At 38.5% G+C, this 22,045-nt stretch overlaps 1 protein-coding gene across 2 annotated transcripts; it reads right to left on the bottom strand.

The window, feature by feature from the left end:
* Positions 1–359: 359 nt before the first annotated feature.
* LOC124144275 (pleckstrin-2-like) lies at positions 360–18,603 on the bottom strand. Of its 2 annotated transcripts, none has more exons than XM_046513608.2 (10): positions 18,473–18,603; positions 13,666–13,824; positions 10,446–10,571; positions 9,056–9,108; positions 7,285–7,376; positions 5,884–6,056; positions 4,649–4,810; positions 4,101–4,235; positions 3,278–3,362; positions 360–1,791 (listed from the first exon to the last, which is right to left on the bottom strand). In XM_046513608.2, exons 1-10 carry the CDS (start codon positions 18,518–18,520, stop codon positions 1,619–1,621), a joined length of 1,206 nt encoding a protein of 401 aa, XP_046369564.1. In that variant the 5' UTR covers positions 18,521–18,603; the 3' UTR covers positions 360–1,618. The 2 variants fall into 2 exon arrangements, with proteins under 2 accessions (XP_046369564.1, XP_046369565.1); XM_046513609.2 differs by having other exon boundaries at positions 4,146–4,235; positions 18,473–18,595.
* Positions 18,604–22,045: the final 3,442 nt, after the last annotated feature.

Genomic DNA, 22,045 nt, shown 5'->3' with positions numbered 1-22,045 from the left:
CGACTGGGCCACCCGTGCCCCCCTCAAACATTTGAACTACTACAGGAATTTTATACACCATGTGCCTCCATCACCTATGAATCCTCGTCTTCTTATGCAGCGTAGTCGCCATTTGAAACCTATGAAAGTAAAGGCTTTAAACTGTGACCAACGAGCTGGCGGGTTACATCTCGCTAGATCACATGTGTAATAGCCTTGAGGCTGTCTCTTCTACATATTGACCCGTGAAGTTCCGGGGTAGAAAGGTCTTCAGCAACCCATGCTTGCCGTAAAAGGCGACTATACTTGTCGTAAGAGGCAAATAACAGGATCTGGTGGTCAGACTCGCTGACTTGGTTGATGCATGTCATCGATCCAAATTGCGTGGATCGATGCTCATGATATCAACCACTGGATTGTCTGGTCCAGACTCGATTACTCACAGACCGACGTCATACAGCTGGAATATTGCTGAGTGCGGCGTTTAACAACAAACCAACCTCTACATATTGCTTTAATGTCTGGATGTGGTAGGGTTTGCACAAAGTAGTGTGACTTCCATGACTTACAAACAGCCTCATTTCATAAGCATACTCAAATAGACCCACATCACTTCAAAGTGGAGACATATAAAAACAGGTGATGGAGGAATGTGGTGTATCTAAACCTGTAGTAAAGCAACTCAAGTGATTATCAGGGATTCCGGAACAGGCTAGATCATCTTTACCAATGAATCATAAGACCAATTCATATGGTGATTACATGGTCACAATGGCGGCCAAGCATGGATACAGTCTGGATGGTGACACCAGGTAGATAAATGTTTGTGTGCGATCTAGCCATTGGTCACTTCTCAAACTATCCATGCTTGCAACCGGTCTATCTAGGACTCATTACAGATACCTGGCTGCCGTGATATAGCTGTATATTGCTGACTACGACCAAAGCCTTATTCACTCACTCACACAGGTAAACAGCCCTATCAAGTGGATCACAGGTACTATGTGTAGCATAAGGACACAAATATAATGCAAGTTTCAATTTGGTGAGTTTCCCTTGTTTTTGGTTAAGGCAGCTTTTTGTTCTCACAATGATTTTTTCATGATTGTCATGATGATGTTCATGTTAATATCAAACACACTAAAACTGGTAAAGGATTAATATGACATCAGTATCTACATCTTGACGTCAAACAAGTGATGTGCTTCGTATTATCCAATGGATTATTTTTGGTTTAGACACTTAACCTCTGTATATATAACTGTATTAATCGTATGCATGCACTTTATTCTGCATCAATGCATATTCCTCCTCAATCAGCTTTATGTCATTTCTCACAAATCTCTCTTCATCAGTATGTATTACACGAACACTTTTGTAATAACAACAATTTCATCTCCAACTACAGTTAATCTCAACCAGTAGAGCTGAACCTCACAACAAATTGAAAAATTGAAAAACCCTGTTAATAAAGCTAAAATGTCTCAAAACTCTCAAATAAATATTTCACAATTCATCTTGAGCTGTGCTACAAATATGGCCTTCAATTCTCTAAAACATGTCAAAGGGCATTTTGTGCCAGCTTCGTGTGGAACAAACATCTTCTGGTGCCCCAGGACAGCTCGGTGCCCCCGAGCACCTACTCGGGCCCTCGGTCGTCTGTCTGGGGTTTGGGTGACACTGTGAGCTGCTGAAGAACCGTGAGCCACTCAAACTTCTCTTGCTCGTCCTTCGTCTGAAGAGTGACACACTTCCCCTTGCGATCCTTCACACATAACCGATATCTGACGCTCTTGGCTTTGGTCCCCATACCTGGAACACGAAGGTATATACATAGTAGAATCACCATCATGAACGTCAGTCTTTGTTTGTTGCTAATGCTGCACTCAGCAATATTCCGGCTATATGATTGTAGCCTCTACATAATCAAACCGACCAGACAGTCCACTAACTGACATTGTGAGCAATGATCCATGCCATCGGGAGTCCGACCACCTGATCCTCTTACTACTAGACCCGTGAACATCCGGGGTAGAATAGGTCTTCAGCAACCCACTCTTGCTGTAAAAAGCAACTCTGCTTGTCGTAAGAGGCGACTTATGGGATCAGGTGGTCAGGCTCGCTGACTTGGTTGATGCATGTCATTGATCCTAATTGTATGGATCTATGATCATGATGTCAATCACTGGATTGTGTGGTCCAGACTTGATTATTTACAGACCGCCATCATGTAGCTGGAATATTGCTTTGTGTGGCGTTAAACAACAAACAAACAAACAAATCTTACTACCAACATTGGTCGCTGGGGACCAATTCTAAACCAAAATGCACACGGGGTGCAGGTCAGTGAATTGAGTGAGTGAGTGAATGACGTTGGTATTATTCGAGCCATTTCAATGTGGCCTGTACACAATCAAGTCCGGACAGAGAAATAAGTCAGCGAAGGAGAGAGTGAATATTCTTTAATGTAATAGTGAGTCTATATTCTAACTATTTAAACGATGGCCTGTAAACCTCAAATGGTTCGGGGAAAAGAACCCATAGTAAAAAATTAATATCTCTCTACTATACTCACAAGCGTCTATTTTGGGGAGGTGATGTGCATTAAGCACTACCGTATTCGACGTAACAAGCGCCCCGCTCTAATAAGCGCCCACGGCGACATTTGCTAAGATATTGGCTAGTGAACAATCCCAATTAGCACCCCTTCTGATTGATCAATGTACACAAGACTTATTTATTCGCGTAAAATACACACTCGTGTGTTCTATGCACCCTTGATTATGGGCATTTAATTCTGGAAAAATATATCTGTCGTACATAAACATTTCAGGCTGTCAGCATAAACCACGAAATTTATCTTTCAACTCTGTTTTTTTTCAACAAAATAACATTCTAATAAGAGCCCCCTATTTCTAATTTTGAGACCGCCCTGGGCGCTTATTACGTCGAATACGGTATATCCTTTTGATTCTTAACACAAATCCTGATTATACCCATATATAACATGTAGGTCATCTAGACATTAACGAGTGAGACATTAATCCAACATTGAAAGGTCTTTATATGAGGCTAAATTGACAAATATTGAACTGAAACATTGTGGAAAGAAAAGGTCTTGTACATCCTATGGTATTGTCTCAAAATCAATATATGATAGGAAAAATATTAGATATTGAAGCTAGTCTGGCCTCACACCTTCACCAACTTAGACAAGCTTCCTGCACAGGAAAGGACAAGTAAGACACTCCTATCCTGATCCTGTTGTGATTCTGGCTCCTACACTGCACAAACTCACCCCTGGTCGTGGCTGGCTTCACAGTTTCCGTGACAACACAGTTATCGAGACTCATCATCTTACTGTTGATCTGATTTTCACAACCCTGAAAATCCAAACATGACAATGAACACAAATGTCTCTGATGCTTCAGCTGAAGTGTGATTTACAATGGAATTTGCTGGTGGCCGGATTAAAAGACTGTAACTGGACATAAACAACAGATATGACATCCCAACATAAAGTGCTTAGACATGAGTGAACACATTGATCAGTGTGAAGTGAGTGAGTGAGTGAGTGAGTGAGTGGGTGAGTAGGTGAGTGAGTGAGTGAGTGAGTGAGTGAGTGAGTGAGTGAGTGCGTGAGTGCGTGAGTGCGTGCGTGCGTGCGTGAGTGAGTGGGATTGAGTGAGTGAGTGAGTGAGTGTGAGTGAGTGTGAGTGAGTGTGAGTGAGTGAGTGAGCGAGCGAGCGAGCGAGCGTGTTGTTTAACACCGCACTCAGCAATATTCCAGCTATATGACGGCTGGGGGCACCAGAAACGGGCTTCACATATTGTACCCGGATTTTTGGCGTGACGAGTGTGATCGCTTTAACCACTAGGCTACTCAACCACCCCCAATTCAACCAAGAAACAGTGACACTGTTCATAAACATATTTCAAACCAAACTCTTGAAAAAAATATCAAAATAGTAGCTTATTATTGAACCATGTACATAGTGTCACTTGCCCCCCATTGGTCATTCCTAGGCATGTCACACTGTAACAGTTATGCCATGACGAAGTCTGTGAATGCAGGAATGTATTATGCATATAAAGAAGATTATTTCTGACAATGTAGTTACTTGTTTTTTTCTATTCTGTTGAACTAAAGCTTGAGTCCCAACTACCTCTGTATATGACGCCTTGTGGTAGTGTAGTGATGACGGGTTCTCTCTCAGCGTAGCTCTCACAAGTCTCCAGCCCTTCCGCAGGTTCTTCTATAACATTAACATTTCACATATAAATACTGATGACCTTGTCTGTGAGGTTAGCCACTCGACCGAGTCTAGTAAAGTTCTGTTCAGTCCAGTGAGCTAAGGCAATAGTAGTACAAATGATAACACTAATATACTGGAAATGTTAAGAGCCTTGTTTGATCATCATCATCATCATCATCATCATCATCATAAACATGCAGTGATAGACAAAACAAGTGCATATTGTGCTTTCATACAAGAATACACTCTCAATTACAGCATTTCAGTCCTGACGTCTATCAATTTCCACTACTCTTTACTTAAGCAACTGTTTTATACCATGTATTATTAATCCCTGTCTTATCCAGACAATATTGTTTCAGTCGTTATAGTAATCATAAACATCATCATGTTGATATCAATAGCATAAACACCTTTTTCATGAGGAAGGATTCCTTGACAAGCTTTCCCTTCTTGACCTTTTCAACTTTGACCTCTTCTCGCTCGCCCTCATCCTCATCATCATCGGAGGAGCTGGAGTCTTCATCGGTGCTGTCATAGAAACTGTTCCGTTTTATCCCTAGGTTGATGGATGTCTGAAATGAATGAGGAATCTTGAGAAAATGTGATGCATGTCATGATGTTTTCCTCAAACAATTGTCTCAAGCCTGCATCATTTATTATCACAGACTATCTACATCATCTAGTACAGGAGAAGTAATTGTTCACCTCTGTTTACAGGGATGTAACTATTGATTGTACAACTGATGCAATGCCTGCAATTTCTACAAGACCCTTATAGTGAATATCAATGCTGCATGCTATACCATGTATACTATTGATAGCATCAATAGCTGTAACAAAATAATGAAAACCATTATTATCTTCATTTTGATCTAAAATACACCTTGCTAGTGTGACATAATCAGAGGTAACTCCCTCACCAAATCCAAAGCAAAATCTAGGAATTTGCCTAATGTAAGGACAGGAGAAGGTACGATAAGGTCCCTTTCTGGACAAATGGAGATGATAAATTGAGTTATCATATACCTAACAATGACATGAGGCATTTTGCATGTGCAATAGAGCCAAAATGGAGATGTTCATATCACAGGGGGTGTAATAACCAGACCCGCATTACTAGACTATACACCCCCTAGGGGTCAGGCTGATATGGCTTGTCAATGCATTTTCAATGGCCGATATCAGCCAGGGTGGTATGAAATTAGAGTTACGTCCCTTGGTGCGTTGTCTGTTCAGCTATTTTCCTGTGACAGTGACTTCCAAACAAGGTGAAAATGTTTTACATTCACTTGCAAATAGATACATTTTTACAGTTTTATGTTGTGGTATGAGATAAAAAAGGTTATTAAATGGCAGTTTTCGTATCATACCATATATGAACCCTTGACCCCATATCAGCCCTCTGGCCTTCGGCCCTTGGGTTGATATATATATATCATGTATGATATCACTGAGGTTGACATCATGGAACACAAGTGGTCATCTGTGAAACGTTTCAGTCTAAATCATAAGGCCATCACAGCTCCTATACTTATCTACGAGCATATAACATAACAGCACACCTTAATAGGTCAAATTATGAGGAATAATGCCAACGTTCCATTTCACCAAGTCATGTTAAGACCTTACATAAAAGATCACTCACAAATCGATACAGTTTCTCCCCATCATTGAACTTGGGGCTGACACCACTGCTGCCATCATGGAGGTCGACTTCTTGCAGATGACCTAGTTTCAGTAAGGTCTGTGCCATGGCTGAACCATTTTCACGATTCCGAACGATGGACCAGCGCATTAGCCAATCGACGACATCACTCCCTGGGGAAAAGACGCACAAGATCACATGGGATCAGAGTGATCAATGAACATATTGGTTGAACTTTCTTACTGACATACAAACACATTGAACTAAAATGCATCTACATAATCCTTTTCAAAAGTTTGGACTCCATGCAACAATACATAGACAAAAGAAACATAACATCGGCTTGGTGTACAGAGAAATGACCATTTAATGCCAACACATACCATGATCACCCACATGATTTAGCCAATAGAACTAGCAATGATAAATGTTTTGGAAACTGCAATTCTATTACCTGTGATATTCTCAGAATAAATCTCTTAAAGTTGCAACACACTTAATGCATAGCTACCAACTTTCCCAAATAGCAATCTGTATTTTGTTCTGATCTTCTGGTATGGACACCAAAGTCTACAGCACAAAACAGCCATTGAATCCGAAACTCAGTTTATAGTTCTATCCATTCATTCCTATTTTGACTACAGTAACTTCCAATAATATGAGAGAAGTGTCTTGAGAGGACAGATGCAACACCATAAATAGAACACATACCATACGATAAGGAAGACACCCTCATCATTGTAGCAGACAGTGTAATGCTAAATAATGGCCTTTCTTTCCCGGTGTCTATGAATTTAGTCCTAGTAATTTTGTTTGTGCAGATTGGCATATCATTTGTATGAACTAAGGAAGAAATCGTATTTTAGCTGCAAATTTGTAATAAGTACGATAAATTCTGGACAGTTGGCAGCTATCCTCATAAGTATGGAAAGTGTTGAATTGTTTGATAGGCATTTGTTAGAAGTTGACAGCTGACAACTGGATGAGTGCTTATTAGTTTTTATCAGAATATTATATGGTGTGGTGAGGTGAAATTGGGTTTAAGCCGCGTCCAAGATTATTGCACTTATATAGCGACGTGCATGTACGTGTGTGTGAATGTGGCTGCTTGTACTAGTCCGAACTGATGCCGATTTATAGTGCTAGCCCACTGAGATACCATGCCACAGTTTAACATGAATACCCCACTCCGACACAGTATACTGACTCCGAGCCGACCAGTCCTTGTTTTAGCCCCTTTATTCAGAGCGCCAGACAGGGTAACAACAAGTACCATCTTTCTATGTCTTTTGGTATGACGGGGCCGGGTTTTGAACCCCGTGCTGGTGCCTGGTGCTTATATCAATGGTGCTAGTGCTTGGAAATGTAGTCTGAAATCAAGAGCGATGTTTTCAGTGATACCTTTAAAACAGTTTTTGTAGACTTCCCCGCCCCGGAGATGTGCACTGGTGTTGACACCTGCATCCGGATCCTGGATAGCACCAATAATTTCACTGAAACACAAACATACACACGGTCATTGGACCACACATTCCAGTGATTAATATTATGAGCAAAATCAACCAGGTCACCAAGCATGACCACCCAATCAATTATCGCTGACAGACCTAACATAATAACCAAGGCAAATCTTGAATTCCAACCTATGACAAGAAGATCCTGGTATGGCTAAGGGAAGCAACCACTTGATTCCTGCACCCGAATACACACTGGTACAACTTAAAAACAGAAGGTCCCAAACCTCTAGCTTCCTTACATCGAAGTTAAAAAACGTTTCATTATCTTCATCATGTGAAAACTACCTTAATCAGTTAAAACAAAGTCATATGTGATACTGATCACAGACATTATTTCTGGTTTGCTAAAACACAGGTATGACCTTAAAACAAAGTTCCACGTCTAATAATAAAGATATATGCACTTCAATTCTAATGACCTTGACCCTAAATTCAACCAATCCCGTATGATGGATGGAGTTGAACAGATATACCACACATACTACATCTGGAATAACTCTTGAAAGTAGGTCATGGTGACCTATTACTGTTATAATAAGATCACTTGTCATACATTAACATGATTAGTAATCCTGTAACCATGGTAACCACTATGTGCAGAAAAATTCAAAATAACTGCATGAACATCATAAAAAAGCATTGCACTTTGATCTAAAAAATGGCACACATTCTTTTCAAATCCCTTCTCAGTGACCTTGATTCTTTCATGGAAGTGATTCAAGAGTTTTTTGTAGCCCCATCCTGTTATGTATCAATTTTGAGATGCCACCATTCATGCCTTGAAGTCTTGCGAGACTATTGTGAATGTCACATGATTTGTACTTAACAAATCAATTCTGAAGTGCCTCTCGACTGTGTTAGTTGTGCCTTCAATTCCAGGACAGTTTCCCGTCAAGTTGATATTTATATAGCAGCAGAGAACATTACACATCCTGAGGATGACATTACTAAGTTTCACATACCTACAATATACTTCTTAAGATATCTTATGATCTGCCATGACCTTAAAGAAGACCTTCACCAATGACATGAATGATCAAAAACATTTCCCCTGGCAATACATGCTCTACCACGCCTACCGTGTGTCTACAGGAGACCTGATATCCCTGAGATCTCCCATACCTGACCACCTCTAGCTTCCTGGTTTCAAGAAAAATGTGCAGTGGCTTCGAAATTATTGCAAAACTTCAAAGCAACCAATCTACATGAGCATAATGGGATTTCTTTATCACAAGCATAACACATAACATCAGTTCCTACTGAGTAAACATGTACATGCATATTAGAATAAAATGCAAATACTAGGCTTAAAAAAATAAAAGAATTGGTTCTCAGACAATGGCTTTTGAAAATAAAGTGCGGGTGGAGGTGGTATTTTTAGGGGGGGGGGGGGGGAGGGGCATGGTTCAAACTAGTATGTAACCAAATAAACAGTATATAAGGACTATTTTTTTTTTTTTTTAAATGGAGTGAGAGAGTGAGTATGACTATATGCCGCTTTTAGCAATGTTCCCGCAATATCACGGCAGGGGACACCAGAAATGGGCTTCACACATTTTAAAAATGGAAATATAAACGAAAAGTGCTGTGAACTTATGATGATGCGGGCAGTGCCTGAGAAACCCTATCAACCAGTCAACAGGTCAACTCCTTACCTAACATTAGCATATGCCCTGAAGTTCTGGAATGTCATCTTGTTATAGGATATCTGAAAATATATGCAAACAAATGTCAACAAAAGGAAACGTCGACTGAATTCATATATTTATTGAATATAAAATTTCTGCTTTATTAATATCTTTTTTCAATACTTTACATTGTCAGAATAATTGTCTACACATACAAAGAATGACTGATTACTGAAATATCAAGCTTCATTGTGCTGTTATTCTCGGCTATTTTTTTTTAGGAAACACTGTTGCCAAACTTTTAATCATGCTAAAGAATAACTTCATGAAAACCATAATTGTGTGCAATGTGCCTCATTTGTATCAAGAATCAATGGTGGCAGCTGCTGGGAAACTGGATAGGGAGGTGAGTGAGTGAGCAAGTATGGTTTTACGCCGCTTTTAGCAATATTCCAGCAATATCACGGCGGGGGACACCAGAAATGGGCTTCACACATTTTTCCCATGTCGGGAATCAAACCTGGGTTATCAGCGTGACGAGCGAACGCTTTAACCACTAGGCTGCCCCACCGCCCCTCATAGGGAAGGTTACAAGTAAATACCGGTAATTATTACTACATCACTACAAACACATCTTTTGTATGGCTTATCAGTCCAGTATGTTTCTACTCTTCTACTGTACTGCATTCTAGTCCATGTAGTGACTTACTTGTCTTTCACCAAGTCAAACATCATTAAAAAGGAGATATAAAGATTTATATAATGTTTTATACCAATATAGGGTTAGAAAAAAACGAGTTCATAACAATTGTATGTGCACAAGAGCAAATATCCCTTCAAGCACACCACTGTATTGTTTACGTCATCCAGCTGACATTGTTGATATCATTCAAATCTTATTGTTAGGTCGGAAGGATGTCACACCAGACACAATGTTATCATGGTTATAGCTGAAGATTATTTACGTCATTTGAAAAATTGTGGTTTTCTAAGATGGTGGACATGATCAGTGCATTTTTCTAAAGAGAAGCTAAAAAAGATTATGAAATAAGGGTAATAAAAAGATTATTACACTCGCATATGAATCATACTCATTTTATGAAACTCTCATTCAGGAAACAAGAATTCTGACACTCGTTTTGTAAAATCAGCATGATAGACATGCTAATATAATAATCTCACTGGATCATTTCCATGATTTCAGCATCCAAATTCTATCAAAGTGAATATCCCACCAAATCCCTGATTCCTGTGAATGATACTTGAGGCTAATGCTAATGGCCACAATATCTGTCTGTGTTTGCGTGAGAACAAAACTGGAGGAAATGGATCAGTAACATGGTTAATGTGTTGGTCTTGACAAAATAAAACAGTTTAGCCAAGACAGAATTCATCTGTTCTGTAGGGTTACACTGACCTGCTTAGACGTGCTCTGTGAGCGGATGACGGCACCGATGGCGTGCGCCCAACCATCTCGGTCATCGGCTCCTGCTGCCTGGAAGTACAACTCTTCTCCTTCGGGAGTAGACAGCTTGAACAGGCACTGGCATCAGAACAAACACACGATCATAGTGATGGAAAATACATGGAAAAATAAATCAAACTGATAATGAATGTGTGAGTACGGTTTTATGCCACTGTTATCAATATTCCAGCAATATTATTTAGGGAACACCAGAAATGGGCTTCACACATTGTACCCATTGTACCTTCGGGAGTAGACAGCTTGAACAGGCACTGGCATCAGAACAAACACACGATCATAGTGATGGAAAATGCATGGAAAAATAAATCACTCTGATAATGAATGTGTGAGTACGGTTTTACGCCACTGTTATCAATATTCCAGCAATATTACATCAGGGATCACCAAAAATGGGCTTCACACATTGTACCCATTGTACCTTCGGGAGTAGACAGCTTGAACAGGCACTGGCATCAGAACAAACACACGATCATAGTGATGGAAAATGCATGGAAAAATAAATCACTCTGATAATGAATGTGTGAGTACGGTTTTACGCCACTGTTATCAATATTCCAGCAATATTACATCAGGGATCACCAAAAATGGGCTTCACACATTGTACCCATTGTACCTTCCGGAGTAGACAGCTTGAACAGGCACTGGCATCAGAACAAACACACGATCATAGTGATGGAAAATGCATGGGAAAAATAAATCAAACTGATAATGAATGTGTAAGTATGGTTTTACGCCACTGTTATCAATATTCCAGCAATATTACATCAGGGAACACCAAAAATGGGCTTCACACATTGTACCCATGTGGGGAATCGAACCTGGGTTTTAGGCGTGACAAGTGAATGCCTTAACCATGTTTACCACAAGACTACATCACCGCCCCATCAAATTGATAAACATGAACATGATATACACAGGGTAAAGAAGAGTAACAATAACACAATCAATTGTCAATACTAGTCAGTCAACAGAAATTTATGGTTCATGACAAAATTGTGAATGTAAATTGCAAATGCAAGGAAGTTTATTATCATAGCTGTTTATCACTTGGAACTAATTAGCATGTAATGTAATCACCATGACAGGCCTACTCAGAGCAACCTCAGCAAATGAGATGAAACCATCCCATGATTCATCACATTCTTCATTATCCAGTGTGTTATCTCTCCATTCCATTATTATGATTATGATTTATCCAGTTTATTACAAATGATCTCCATTCTGTTATGATTAACATGATAAATTATTATGATTATGATTTATCCAGTTTATTACAAATGATCTCCATTCTGTTATGATTAACATGATAAATTATACCCTGGACTCATTCACCACGATACCTTCATTATGGAAGTCATGTCACATCTACATGGCTTCTATTCAAACCTAGCACAGGATTTCTTTTGCTCATGAGAGCCGTCTGATTGGATGGCAATGTTATCCTTGAGCCATTCAAATCAGGCTCAAAACAAAGCAATATGAGCAAATGGGTCCAGGGTATTAATAAAAAAAATGGAGATATATAATACCTGGACAACTGAGGATGCAGACATCATTGAGCTTATACTTTATTTATATATTTATTTGCCCATGTATCATGTGTATAAAATCCGAAAATAAAAAATAATTAAAGTTTGTGTTTACATTTTTCAAAGTATGAAAGTCATGTGTGACGCAGCGATTCACATTTAACAAAGGTATAAACTTTTGTGTTGTCAGGCTGTGTGTGTACAACTTTAAATTTATTCATTCATTCATTCATTCATTCATTCATTTATTATAGAATTGGTGCTGTCATTTTAGTTGCTTTACAACCTAGATCATGTACCCAGTATATGGCCTTGATCAAAGAAATAAAGTGTACAAGCCAAAAATAACTGCTCATGGCAGCAGGAACAGCCATGACCTCTATCGTGTCTCTATTGAGGACACCATTATGTTGGCTTTTGTAAATATTTCCTTAAATTGTGTCACGGTCACTTGGTCACAAGTAGCAAAACTTATCCTGCCAGTTAAAGTTAATGTCAACATTTATGTAGCCAATACTTCCTGGTTGGATTATTTATCTTCATGATCATGATGATCATGTACATGATCTAACAAACTTGTGCACATATATCAATATCAATAATCCCAATCTCATTAATACCAGATATTTTAGAAATTTTTACTCTGATTCGATCCCTCTCTGACTCTGAGTGAAGATCTGAGGACATTGCTGACTCAATTTGGATATCTTGAACTATGCAAACAAAAACATTCACAGAACACCTTTTGGATATAGATGCCATGCAGCGGTAGAAACTAACAGTTTCAGTCCACTAGTCCTTATAAAATTATAACATATAGCAAAACCTTTAAAAATGGCAAATTTCTACTAGTCCTTAGGATATCTTTACTATTGGGCAGTTTGGCAAGGACTATAGGACTAGTGCCAATTTCTAACACTGCCACAGCACTCAAAAATGACAGAACATCTAAAATACACATAACAATATGGGGTCCTTTTTTATTTTGCAATCGGATCATCCCGAATATATTCGTTTACAGATACAGAAATAACATATGCCTGTCCATGTTGTCTGAATGCATTGTTTTCTTGTACCAACTTTTTGCAACAAATCTATATTTCACGGCTGGGAAAAACCTTCAGCCTAACGCTATCTGACCAAAGTGTGGGAATGTTCATCTTCTTTGTCATGTCCATATATAAAAAGTTCCATGATTGTAAATGATTGATGATTAGTGATCATGTTCATAAAACTCAAGTGAGGCCAGAGTGACTAATTTCTTGTTCAACAGTTTTCTTGGTTAAAATAGTTGATATACAAAGAGACAGAGCAAAAAAGAAATATACTGAAAACGTTTTGAAGATTATTTTGATTTTGATTTTTTGCTAAAGTCATCCTGACCATATTATTGACGTCACTCAAACCTCTTGTAACGTAAGGTCAGAATAACGTCACAGCGGAAGATTGCTGACGTCATTCAACAATTCTGGTTTTCTAAGACGGCTGTCAAAGACGGCTGTCAAAGACGGCTGTCACTCAGGAAATACAAGAATTCTGACACTCGTTTTGTAAAAACTGTATGACACACATGCTCGTATAATAATCTCTAAATAGAATTCTGAGACTTATTCTGAACCTACTTGAGGACTGACTTCAGGCTTGTCATTGCAGGGGCAGAAGATGGAGCAGCCAGTTAGGTTGATGGTGCTGAGGACAAGAGACTTCCGTCGCTGTCGATGGCAGGTCAGCTCATCTTCACTTAGAATAAACCATCTCGCCTTCCACTTGTTGTTTGGAACCTGAAAGTTGTCAAATGAACATCAATGATCAAAACCGATGGGGGTCCTGGGGTACTTGATATTTGCTCCTAATCAGTGTGTGAAAAAGTCTCAGAATATTGGTGGTCGCGTGGGTTTGCCGTCATAGAATTTGAAAATAGGGTCCCCCTACACCATATTTGTTTGTTGTTTAACGCCGCACTCAGCAATATTCAAGCTATATGATGAGAGTCTGTAAATAATCGAGTCTAGACCAGACAATCCAGTGTTTGACATCATAAGCATTGATCTACGCAATTGGGATCAATGACATGCATCAACCACGTCAGCGAGCCTGACCACCCGATCCCGTTAGTCGCCTCTTTCGACAAGCATAGTCCCTCGTTTCGGCAAGCATGGGTTGCTGAGACCTATTCTAGCCCGGTTCTTCACGGATTCCCTACACCATGTACACTTTTATGTTTTATCACAATGACCCTTTTACTTTCTCACACGATCATGATAATAATCCGAAAGACTTCACTTGGAACAGTACCATCCATATTTGGGTTGTTAATTGTCATGAGGGCATAATACTATACTAAAACCATGTCCCTGCTTATAGCCTTATCAGCTTATAGGTGTATCTGTCTGGCTCCTTACTAATCTGGTATAAGACTCGCATAACAAAACATGATCAAGCTTAGTGTGTTTAAACATTGTGTTTAAAACTTCTATCACAATAACTGAAAGGTTTGACACTACTGCATTCGGGGAGGCAAGGAAGAGAATCGTCTACAGTACAATATAGCCATGTGAGTGATTCCGAAACTATGTTGATAATTTTAGTGTTTAGTTTCGACCTCAACTCTGGCAAATTCTGATATTACGAGTGGAGTGTTTCAATTAGACAGAGGTAAGACTATAAATAGACTTCATACCAGTCGATAATCAAGACACACTCGTGTTAGTAGCAGATAATGTAAGGCTAAATTACCATGATAATTACAATCTCTTTACCAGTGTGTATGAAAATTTAGTCCTTGTATTTTTTCCCATTAAATTGGCATATTATTCACATGAATTAACATGATTAAGGAAGAAATTGTATTTTCATAGCAAATGGGAGTGAGTGACTATGGTTTTACGCAGCTTTTAGCAATTTTCCAGCAATATCAATGCGGGGGACACCAGAAATGGGCTTCACACATTGTACCCATGTCGGGAATTAAACCCAGGTCTTCAGCGTGACGAGCGAACGCTTTGATCACTAAGCTACCCGACCGCCCAAGTAGCAAATGGGAGGTGTGTGCGCATGTGTTGATTGCCTAACATTCTTCCTGATTTGCTTACCGGGTGACTGACATTTGATTGACACTAAACTGACCTCGCTTAGGTAACCCACCATAAGAACTACCTAACTCCACCCTAACACTGGTCATGCTTTGCTGCCTCTGGCTGTTACTATCTTGTAACTGGACAAGTCCTGAATTAACGATCTTAGTTTTGTACATGGTAGGAACACATCAATTCTCTTTCTTGCATTACAGATTCTTTGGGCAAAAATGGTAGGATGAAGAAGGAAAACAAACCTTGAAGAGAATGAAAATGATGAACATTTCCCAACTTATGGGATAACTACCCAGAAACAAAGCTGCACAACTTTAAAATGTTTAAGAACCAAAACATCTTGATGCCGTAAATCAAACCTGGCAGGACATGACATTCGATGACAAATCACTAACTGTGTCAGTAAGCTTCATTTCAGACATTTTCGGAATTAGAAAGCTGTTCTGTTTAGTGATCGTTATGATAAAGCACTTTGAGTTTGAGAAACAGCAACAATGACAAATTCACAAACCGCAGCCAGCCTCAACATTTGTGCATACGACAGTAATCAATGGTAATCACTGTCCCTGACCCCTGACTGATGTGTATATAGATCTAGCGAGCGCTTACGTACACTGCACTGATTATCGGTATATCGAGTGAACTGAAGTCCATTTTAGTACTCATAATCATAAATGATTAAATGAATTAATGATTTGAAGTAATCTTAGTGAGCTGGAGTCAGTAGGATGACTATATAAAGTATGGTATAATTTGTACTTGACAACCATTGCACCATGGCAAACTCTCAAATTAACAAATACTTTATTCTTAACAGCCGAGATGGTTAGTTCCTGTTGTACATGGAGTATATGTTCAGTGTTAAGTCGAGGAGAGGTCAGACTGTGAACTGGAGATGTTGCAGACAATGTGTCTCATCTGACTGGTTTCTAAACCCAGGTTGTAATTTATGAGGTGAGGAGAGTGAAATGGGGTTTACCGTCACATCCAAGATAATTGCACTTACATAGCTATATGCATGCGTGTGTTTGTGTGTGCGGCTACTGCTGAACTAATCCCGATTTCATATTGAGGTACCATGCCACGATTTAACCTAAATACACAGTATACTGACTCAGAGTCAACCAGTCCTTGTGTTAGCCCCTTAATGCCGAGCGCCAGACAGGGTAACAACAAGTACCATATTTTAACATCTTTTGGTATGACATGACCTGGGATTGGACCCCTGACCTTCTGCACTCCGGGCGGACGCTCTACCACTAGGCCACACAGCAGTCACACGGGAAAGCATAGGCTACTGACAATGTTTCAAGGAATGTGGTTTCACAACATATATGTTTGTGTTGCAGAGTCTAGGAAAATAATATACCATTCTTTATCATGTTTATCATATCATGTTTATTGTTATGTATTTAAAAAGATACTCACAATTTTGAAACAACACAGTTATAACCATGATAACACTGTTACTGTTTAAATTAGATCCTGATTAACAAAGTGATATTTATGTTTATTGGCATCATAAGCAGTATGATACTGCCTATACTACAAAATTGTTTGACAAAACAGCTTAGAATTTGTTTCAGAAAGAATAAAAAAACAAACAAAAAAAACAAACAAAAAAACCAAAAATATTTCAAGTCTCCACACTGTTTCTTTAATAGTCTGGGGACCAAATAATGTTGTGTGTCCTATTCATTGCATTTTGGGATGGGCTTGTAATGATCAGTAGTGATGTGTCAACCACCCCTCTCCATTTGAGTCATGTCGATATGAAAACAGATACTATCAATATGACGTAACTAACAACATCATCAATCATCTCAAAACATGCAACTTATATTTTCATATACTTAAATCATGTTACACTGAGTGATTTTGCTGACGTCAAATGACATAAGGACATTTTTCAATTTCATTAACTGTTTAAATTCTGACACGGCAATTGTCTGTCATGTGTATCATGCATGTCATTTCCCAACTTGAAAAATCTTTAGGGCATGAATAGACACGAATAGGGCATGAATAAACATGAATAGGGCATGAATAGACACGAGTAGGGCATGAATAGACATGAACAATGATGAATAGGGCATGAATAGACAAAGTCCTTGAACATGTTGAACATTTATCAATCCTTGTTCATTTATCATAAACCTGATAAAGAACCATGTTTTGTAACAATGTGGTAACAGCAGGGATTTATCTAGTTTTCCAGTCTAAGCGCCCTTGACAAGGAAATTGGGAATGAAATCCTTATTTTGTTTTAAACAGGGATTTTTCAAAGTTCCCATATTCGTAAATTTAAAGGTCTTTAACTTTGTACATGTTGTATATTTACATTACATTACAACATGTGGAACTTAGCATTAAAGCCAATTCCTCCTTATTATACCAGTATCAGCTATATATCCTATTAAGTATTAAATAATTTGTTATACACTACTGAAATACAATCAACATGATCAAGGAAATTTGGAAATAACTGAGTGCCGGTGATACTGAATTGCTGAAGGCTAGCGCATCTTTCCCAGACATCTGTCATCCTCTTCATGTTCACATGGAAGTTAGTATAAATTATCTATTTACCACAAACATCCTGATATACAAATCATGCAGTTCCAGTGATATGATATGCCAATATGGCCACTTTAAAATAATTAAATTATTCAACGAAGTAAAGGCAGTCACAAACTAAATTAATTCACATACTAACTTAACCCGGCGGGGATTGACAGTTACACAACAGCTGGTACAATTATGACACTGTAGAACAGCAGATCAAGGACATATTTGATGAAACACAGAGGCATTGCAACAATATTTCAACAATATTTCAACAACAGCTGTTCCTCGCTGATACTGGTGTGCTTGACATGCTGCCAAGATAGGCACCTGGTATCACAGTTACCAGACTGGCAGAAAATCAAGATGGTTATTCAGTATAAACCATTATTAATTATCATTATACGAACAGCAAAACATGTTCATGACACTGTGTCAAATTCAACAGGATACGTGACTAATCTTGACATTCTTGGTTTTGAGTCAATGTGAGTTTATGTTTATCTTCTGTTTCTTTTCTTGAAGCCCGAAGCGATTACAAATGTAGATCAAGGACATTCTGAAATATCCCATGTATACTTAACTACTGTTAACCGGACTGAAATGTGCTATCCCAGTTTTTTTTACTAAGACAACGATGCATCATGATATCGGATTTGATGAACGTGAAATCACCGGAAGTCATCGGCAAAAACAGAAATGACAAAAAGATTGATTTCAAATAAAAGCATTATTTAGTCCTCATGTTCCTTGCATATGCACGTTGAACACTTACTTGTGATAGAAGATATCCAGATCGGAGGCTGTAATTTTCCTTATCCATTGTAAACGCAATGCCTTCAAGTTGTCATTTCAATGTTTATCTTGACTAGTTCTCGTCAGTTCCACTAGATGTCGCATCGAGAGTTACGCCCCTTTAAACTAAAACACGGAGCCACATCTACGCACGTTCTATGAACCGGGAAAATCATACAAATAACGCCTCCACCAACACCCCTGACAGATTTCATTCACAGTATATTATTAATGTTTACAACCAGTAAACAGAAATTTATTTTTGTTTGTTTCTGATTTTAAAATCAAACACTGGATACAGGATGCGTTTTTCGCTATTAATCTATTCTTTTGAAACACTTTTATAAATACGGAAAGGCATCAGAGAGAATACATCAGATAAAATTATCATTGTTATCATTCCATGTAGTATGGAGGAGGTATATATATATATATATATATATATATATATATATATATGTGTGTGTGTGTGTGTGTGTGTGTGTGTGTGTGTGTGTGTAATACAGTGTGTATATAATACATTGTCTAGAATGGTAGACGAGGGTGTTTGTATCAGATATAATGTTTAATTTAGTTCCAAAGAGTGAGTGAATGTTTTCATTTGAGTTTTTTGTTGGACAGCTTTAACCATTTAGAAGTGATACAGATAAGGAAGAAAATGTATGGATGTCAACTTCGTTGTTATGATGAACACAACGTTTCGGAGCATATGCTTGTTAAGTTTCCACCTTTTATTATCTTATTACTTTTGTTGTTCTTACATGTACATATATATGCCCTCTGCCTCATAGCATCCATTCACATGATGAAGGAGTAAGCATACACTCCGAAACGTTGTGTTCTTCATAATAAAGAAGTTGACATCCATAAATTCTCTTCCTTAACAATATTGTTCATAACATACCCGTTGATGTAAACCCAAGACTGTATGGCAATGTGTATTTAAGGTAGTCCAAGATTAGATATGCTTGTTTGTTGTTTAACGCTGCACTCAGCAATATTCCAGCTACATGACGGTGGACCAGTCAATCCGGTGATTGACATCATGAGCATCGATCCACGCAATGAGGGTACGATGACATGCATCAACCAAGTCATCGAGCCTGACCACCCGATCCAGTTAGTCGCTTCATACGACAAGCATAGTCGCATCTTACGGCATGGGTTGCTGAAGACCTATTCTAAACCGGATCTTCACGGGTCCTTACATATGTACTACTAAACAATTTGTGTAAAGAACAGTATATATAACAATGCATTTCTGGACACACTCTCACATCAGGGAGAGGGGAATATAAGTTGGAAGAACTTGTACCGCAACCCCGTTCACTTCTTGTGAATAAATATGCTTAAATAATATGTTCGTGTCTTGGTAGGATATAGTAGGTGTATTGTATATAGAAACCTAACGTAAGACCGTCATATAATATTTGTTCTTAAAGTTTACTCATCACGAAGAGGAATTCATGCTAACTATCTTTCTTTAGAGATACCAATTCTGACTTTCCAAAAATCTCTCGTTGAACAAGCGTCATACACTTTAAGCAACACTTTCGTTGTTGTTCTAGTTGATATAGTCTTTTGCACTCCCTGTTTAGTTTGTCAAATGTCTTTCTCGTTACTGAAAAAATGTATATTTTAAAGCAGTTTTACTCTTATTATCGATTTTTCTAGTACGAAATTCGTCCTCACGTTCTTTAACAGGCATCTAGGTAAGACTGAAGCTTCTTTGACCAATATGGGTTATACAATTTTTTGTGGCGTTGTTTCGCTTCCCATTGTCTCTCAGGACACATTTCTCCAGTTCAGAATGTGTGAAGGTTACAATATCATCAAATGCACTATCGATATTTTTAGAAGACACTATAGATGTTCTTTTTGTTTTGTTTGATTGTTTCTAGCCGCCGCACTCAGTATTATTCCAGTTAACAATACATGGTCTGTAAATGATCGAGTCTGGACCAGACAATCCACTGATTGACATCATGAGCTTCGATCCACGCAATTGGGTTACGATGACATGTATCAACCAAGTCAGCGAGACTGACCACACAACTCCGTTAGTCGCCTCTTACGACAAGCATGGGTTTCTGAAGACATTTTCTACCCCGGATCTTCACGGGTTGGTATGTTCTATACGGGCAGTTGTCTGTAATAACCCATCGGAACATTCGTTCACCTGCAGAAAACGTAGCCGGGTTTTTATCACACATATCTACCGGGTACCCACTTATCCATCACTATATCAGCTTGCATGTCGACTGGTGGGGTAACTGGATGATCTGGTAAACAGCGGGACATTAGAACCATTTTACAACGATGACATAGGTATTATATGAAAGTCGGAATACAAGGGAAGATCGTTGTGAGATGTAACTACATCGTCAACAACAGAACGACCATTCTTTATGAAAGTAAAATATTGTGTCCCCACTCAGTTGTTTGTATTGCCAATAGAAAATAGTTTCCCCGAGTCATATGAGTAGACACTGTTTTCCATGCTCGACAACTGGCATTGAATTAAAGATTCGAGTTCAATGTTTGATCAGGTAATGAGTTTGTTGGTATTCTTGGTGGGAAAAATATAAGGTGTTCCCCCCTTATCACGTTTTTTTTTCAATAATAAATAATAAATGTCATTCCCCCCTCCCCATTTTTACGCGGCCTAAACCTTATCTGTCTTTTACACTCAGTCTTTAAGATATACGTTGATTCATCAGAAAATGTTGTGTTTAACATAGTGTAAGATGTATCCAAACAAATGTCAAAACAATTTAGAGACGTTGTACATTTCAACGCAGGTGTTCTGTCAGTTTGTCACGTGATCTTCCGTTCGTCGCATCAACCAATCACAGGTCGTTTCCGCTGCACGGACCTCTGGTGAGCGTTCACTGTCAGACGACAATTGGATGCAATGGAAAATATTTATTTTCATTATTGGAATACGGTTTTACCAATTTGTCAACAGCAACAGTTGTTCCAAACGCATACTGGAGGATTTTTCAATTCAAGTTCATCTTTCTACAGCGTAAAGTGAAAATATTTCGACGGACAATAATTTAAAGGATTTCTTATTGGACAAAGGAGACGCCAAGACGGATTTAGATTAATTCCTTTTCTTGGATTGTGTTTTGAACAATTTTACTTTCGTAACAGAGGATTTTTACAGGAAGGAATACTGCTCAGAAAGGTAAGTGTTTTATCATACTTTAATCATTCATATTATTAAGCTTAAAGTCCTCGTTTTGAAGGAACGAATTCTAATAATGGTTGATTGGTTGGTTAACCAGACGTGATCTGTTGTATTCTTATACCCCGTTCACATGCACAACATTTACTGACGTAAGTAATTTTGCACATATGTAACTATAAATACGTGTGTATTTATGTAAATTTACTATGCGTACACACAAAAATCAACTTAGGTGTGTAAATAAAGTATGTAAATTGTGTAAGGCACACATATTCGTCAGTCTGTTCACACAAAACAGGTTGTTTTCCAATCAAAGTTCTATGAGAAGAGAGTTACTTCACCGAAGATTTTCGCGTAAAG

The sequence above is a fragment of the Haliotis rufescens genome, unplaced genomic scaffold (genome assembly GCF_023055435.1).
Source record: "Haliotis rufescens isolate VD_foot unplaced genomic scaffold, xgHalRufe1.0.p SCAF_16, whole genome shotgun sequence".
Taxonomy (NCBI): domain Eukaryota; kingdom Metazoa; phylum Mollusca; class Gastropoda; order Lepetellida; family Haliotidae; genus Haliotis; species Haliotis rufescens.
The sequence above is the reverse complement of the archived record's forward strand: the minus strand, read 5'-3'. Positions and strand labels throughout refer to the sequence as shown.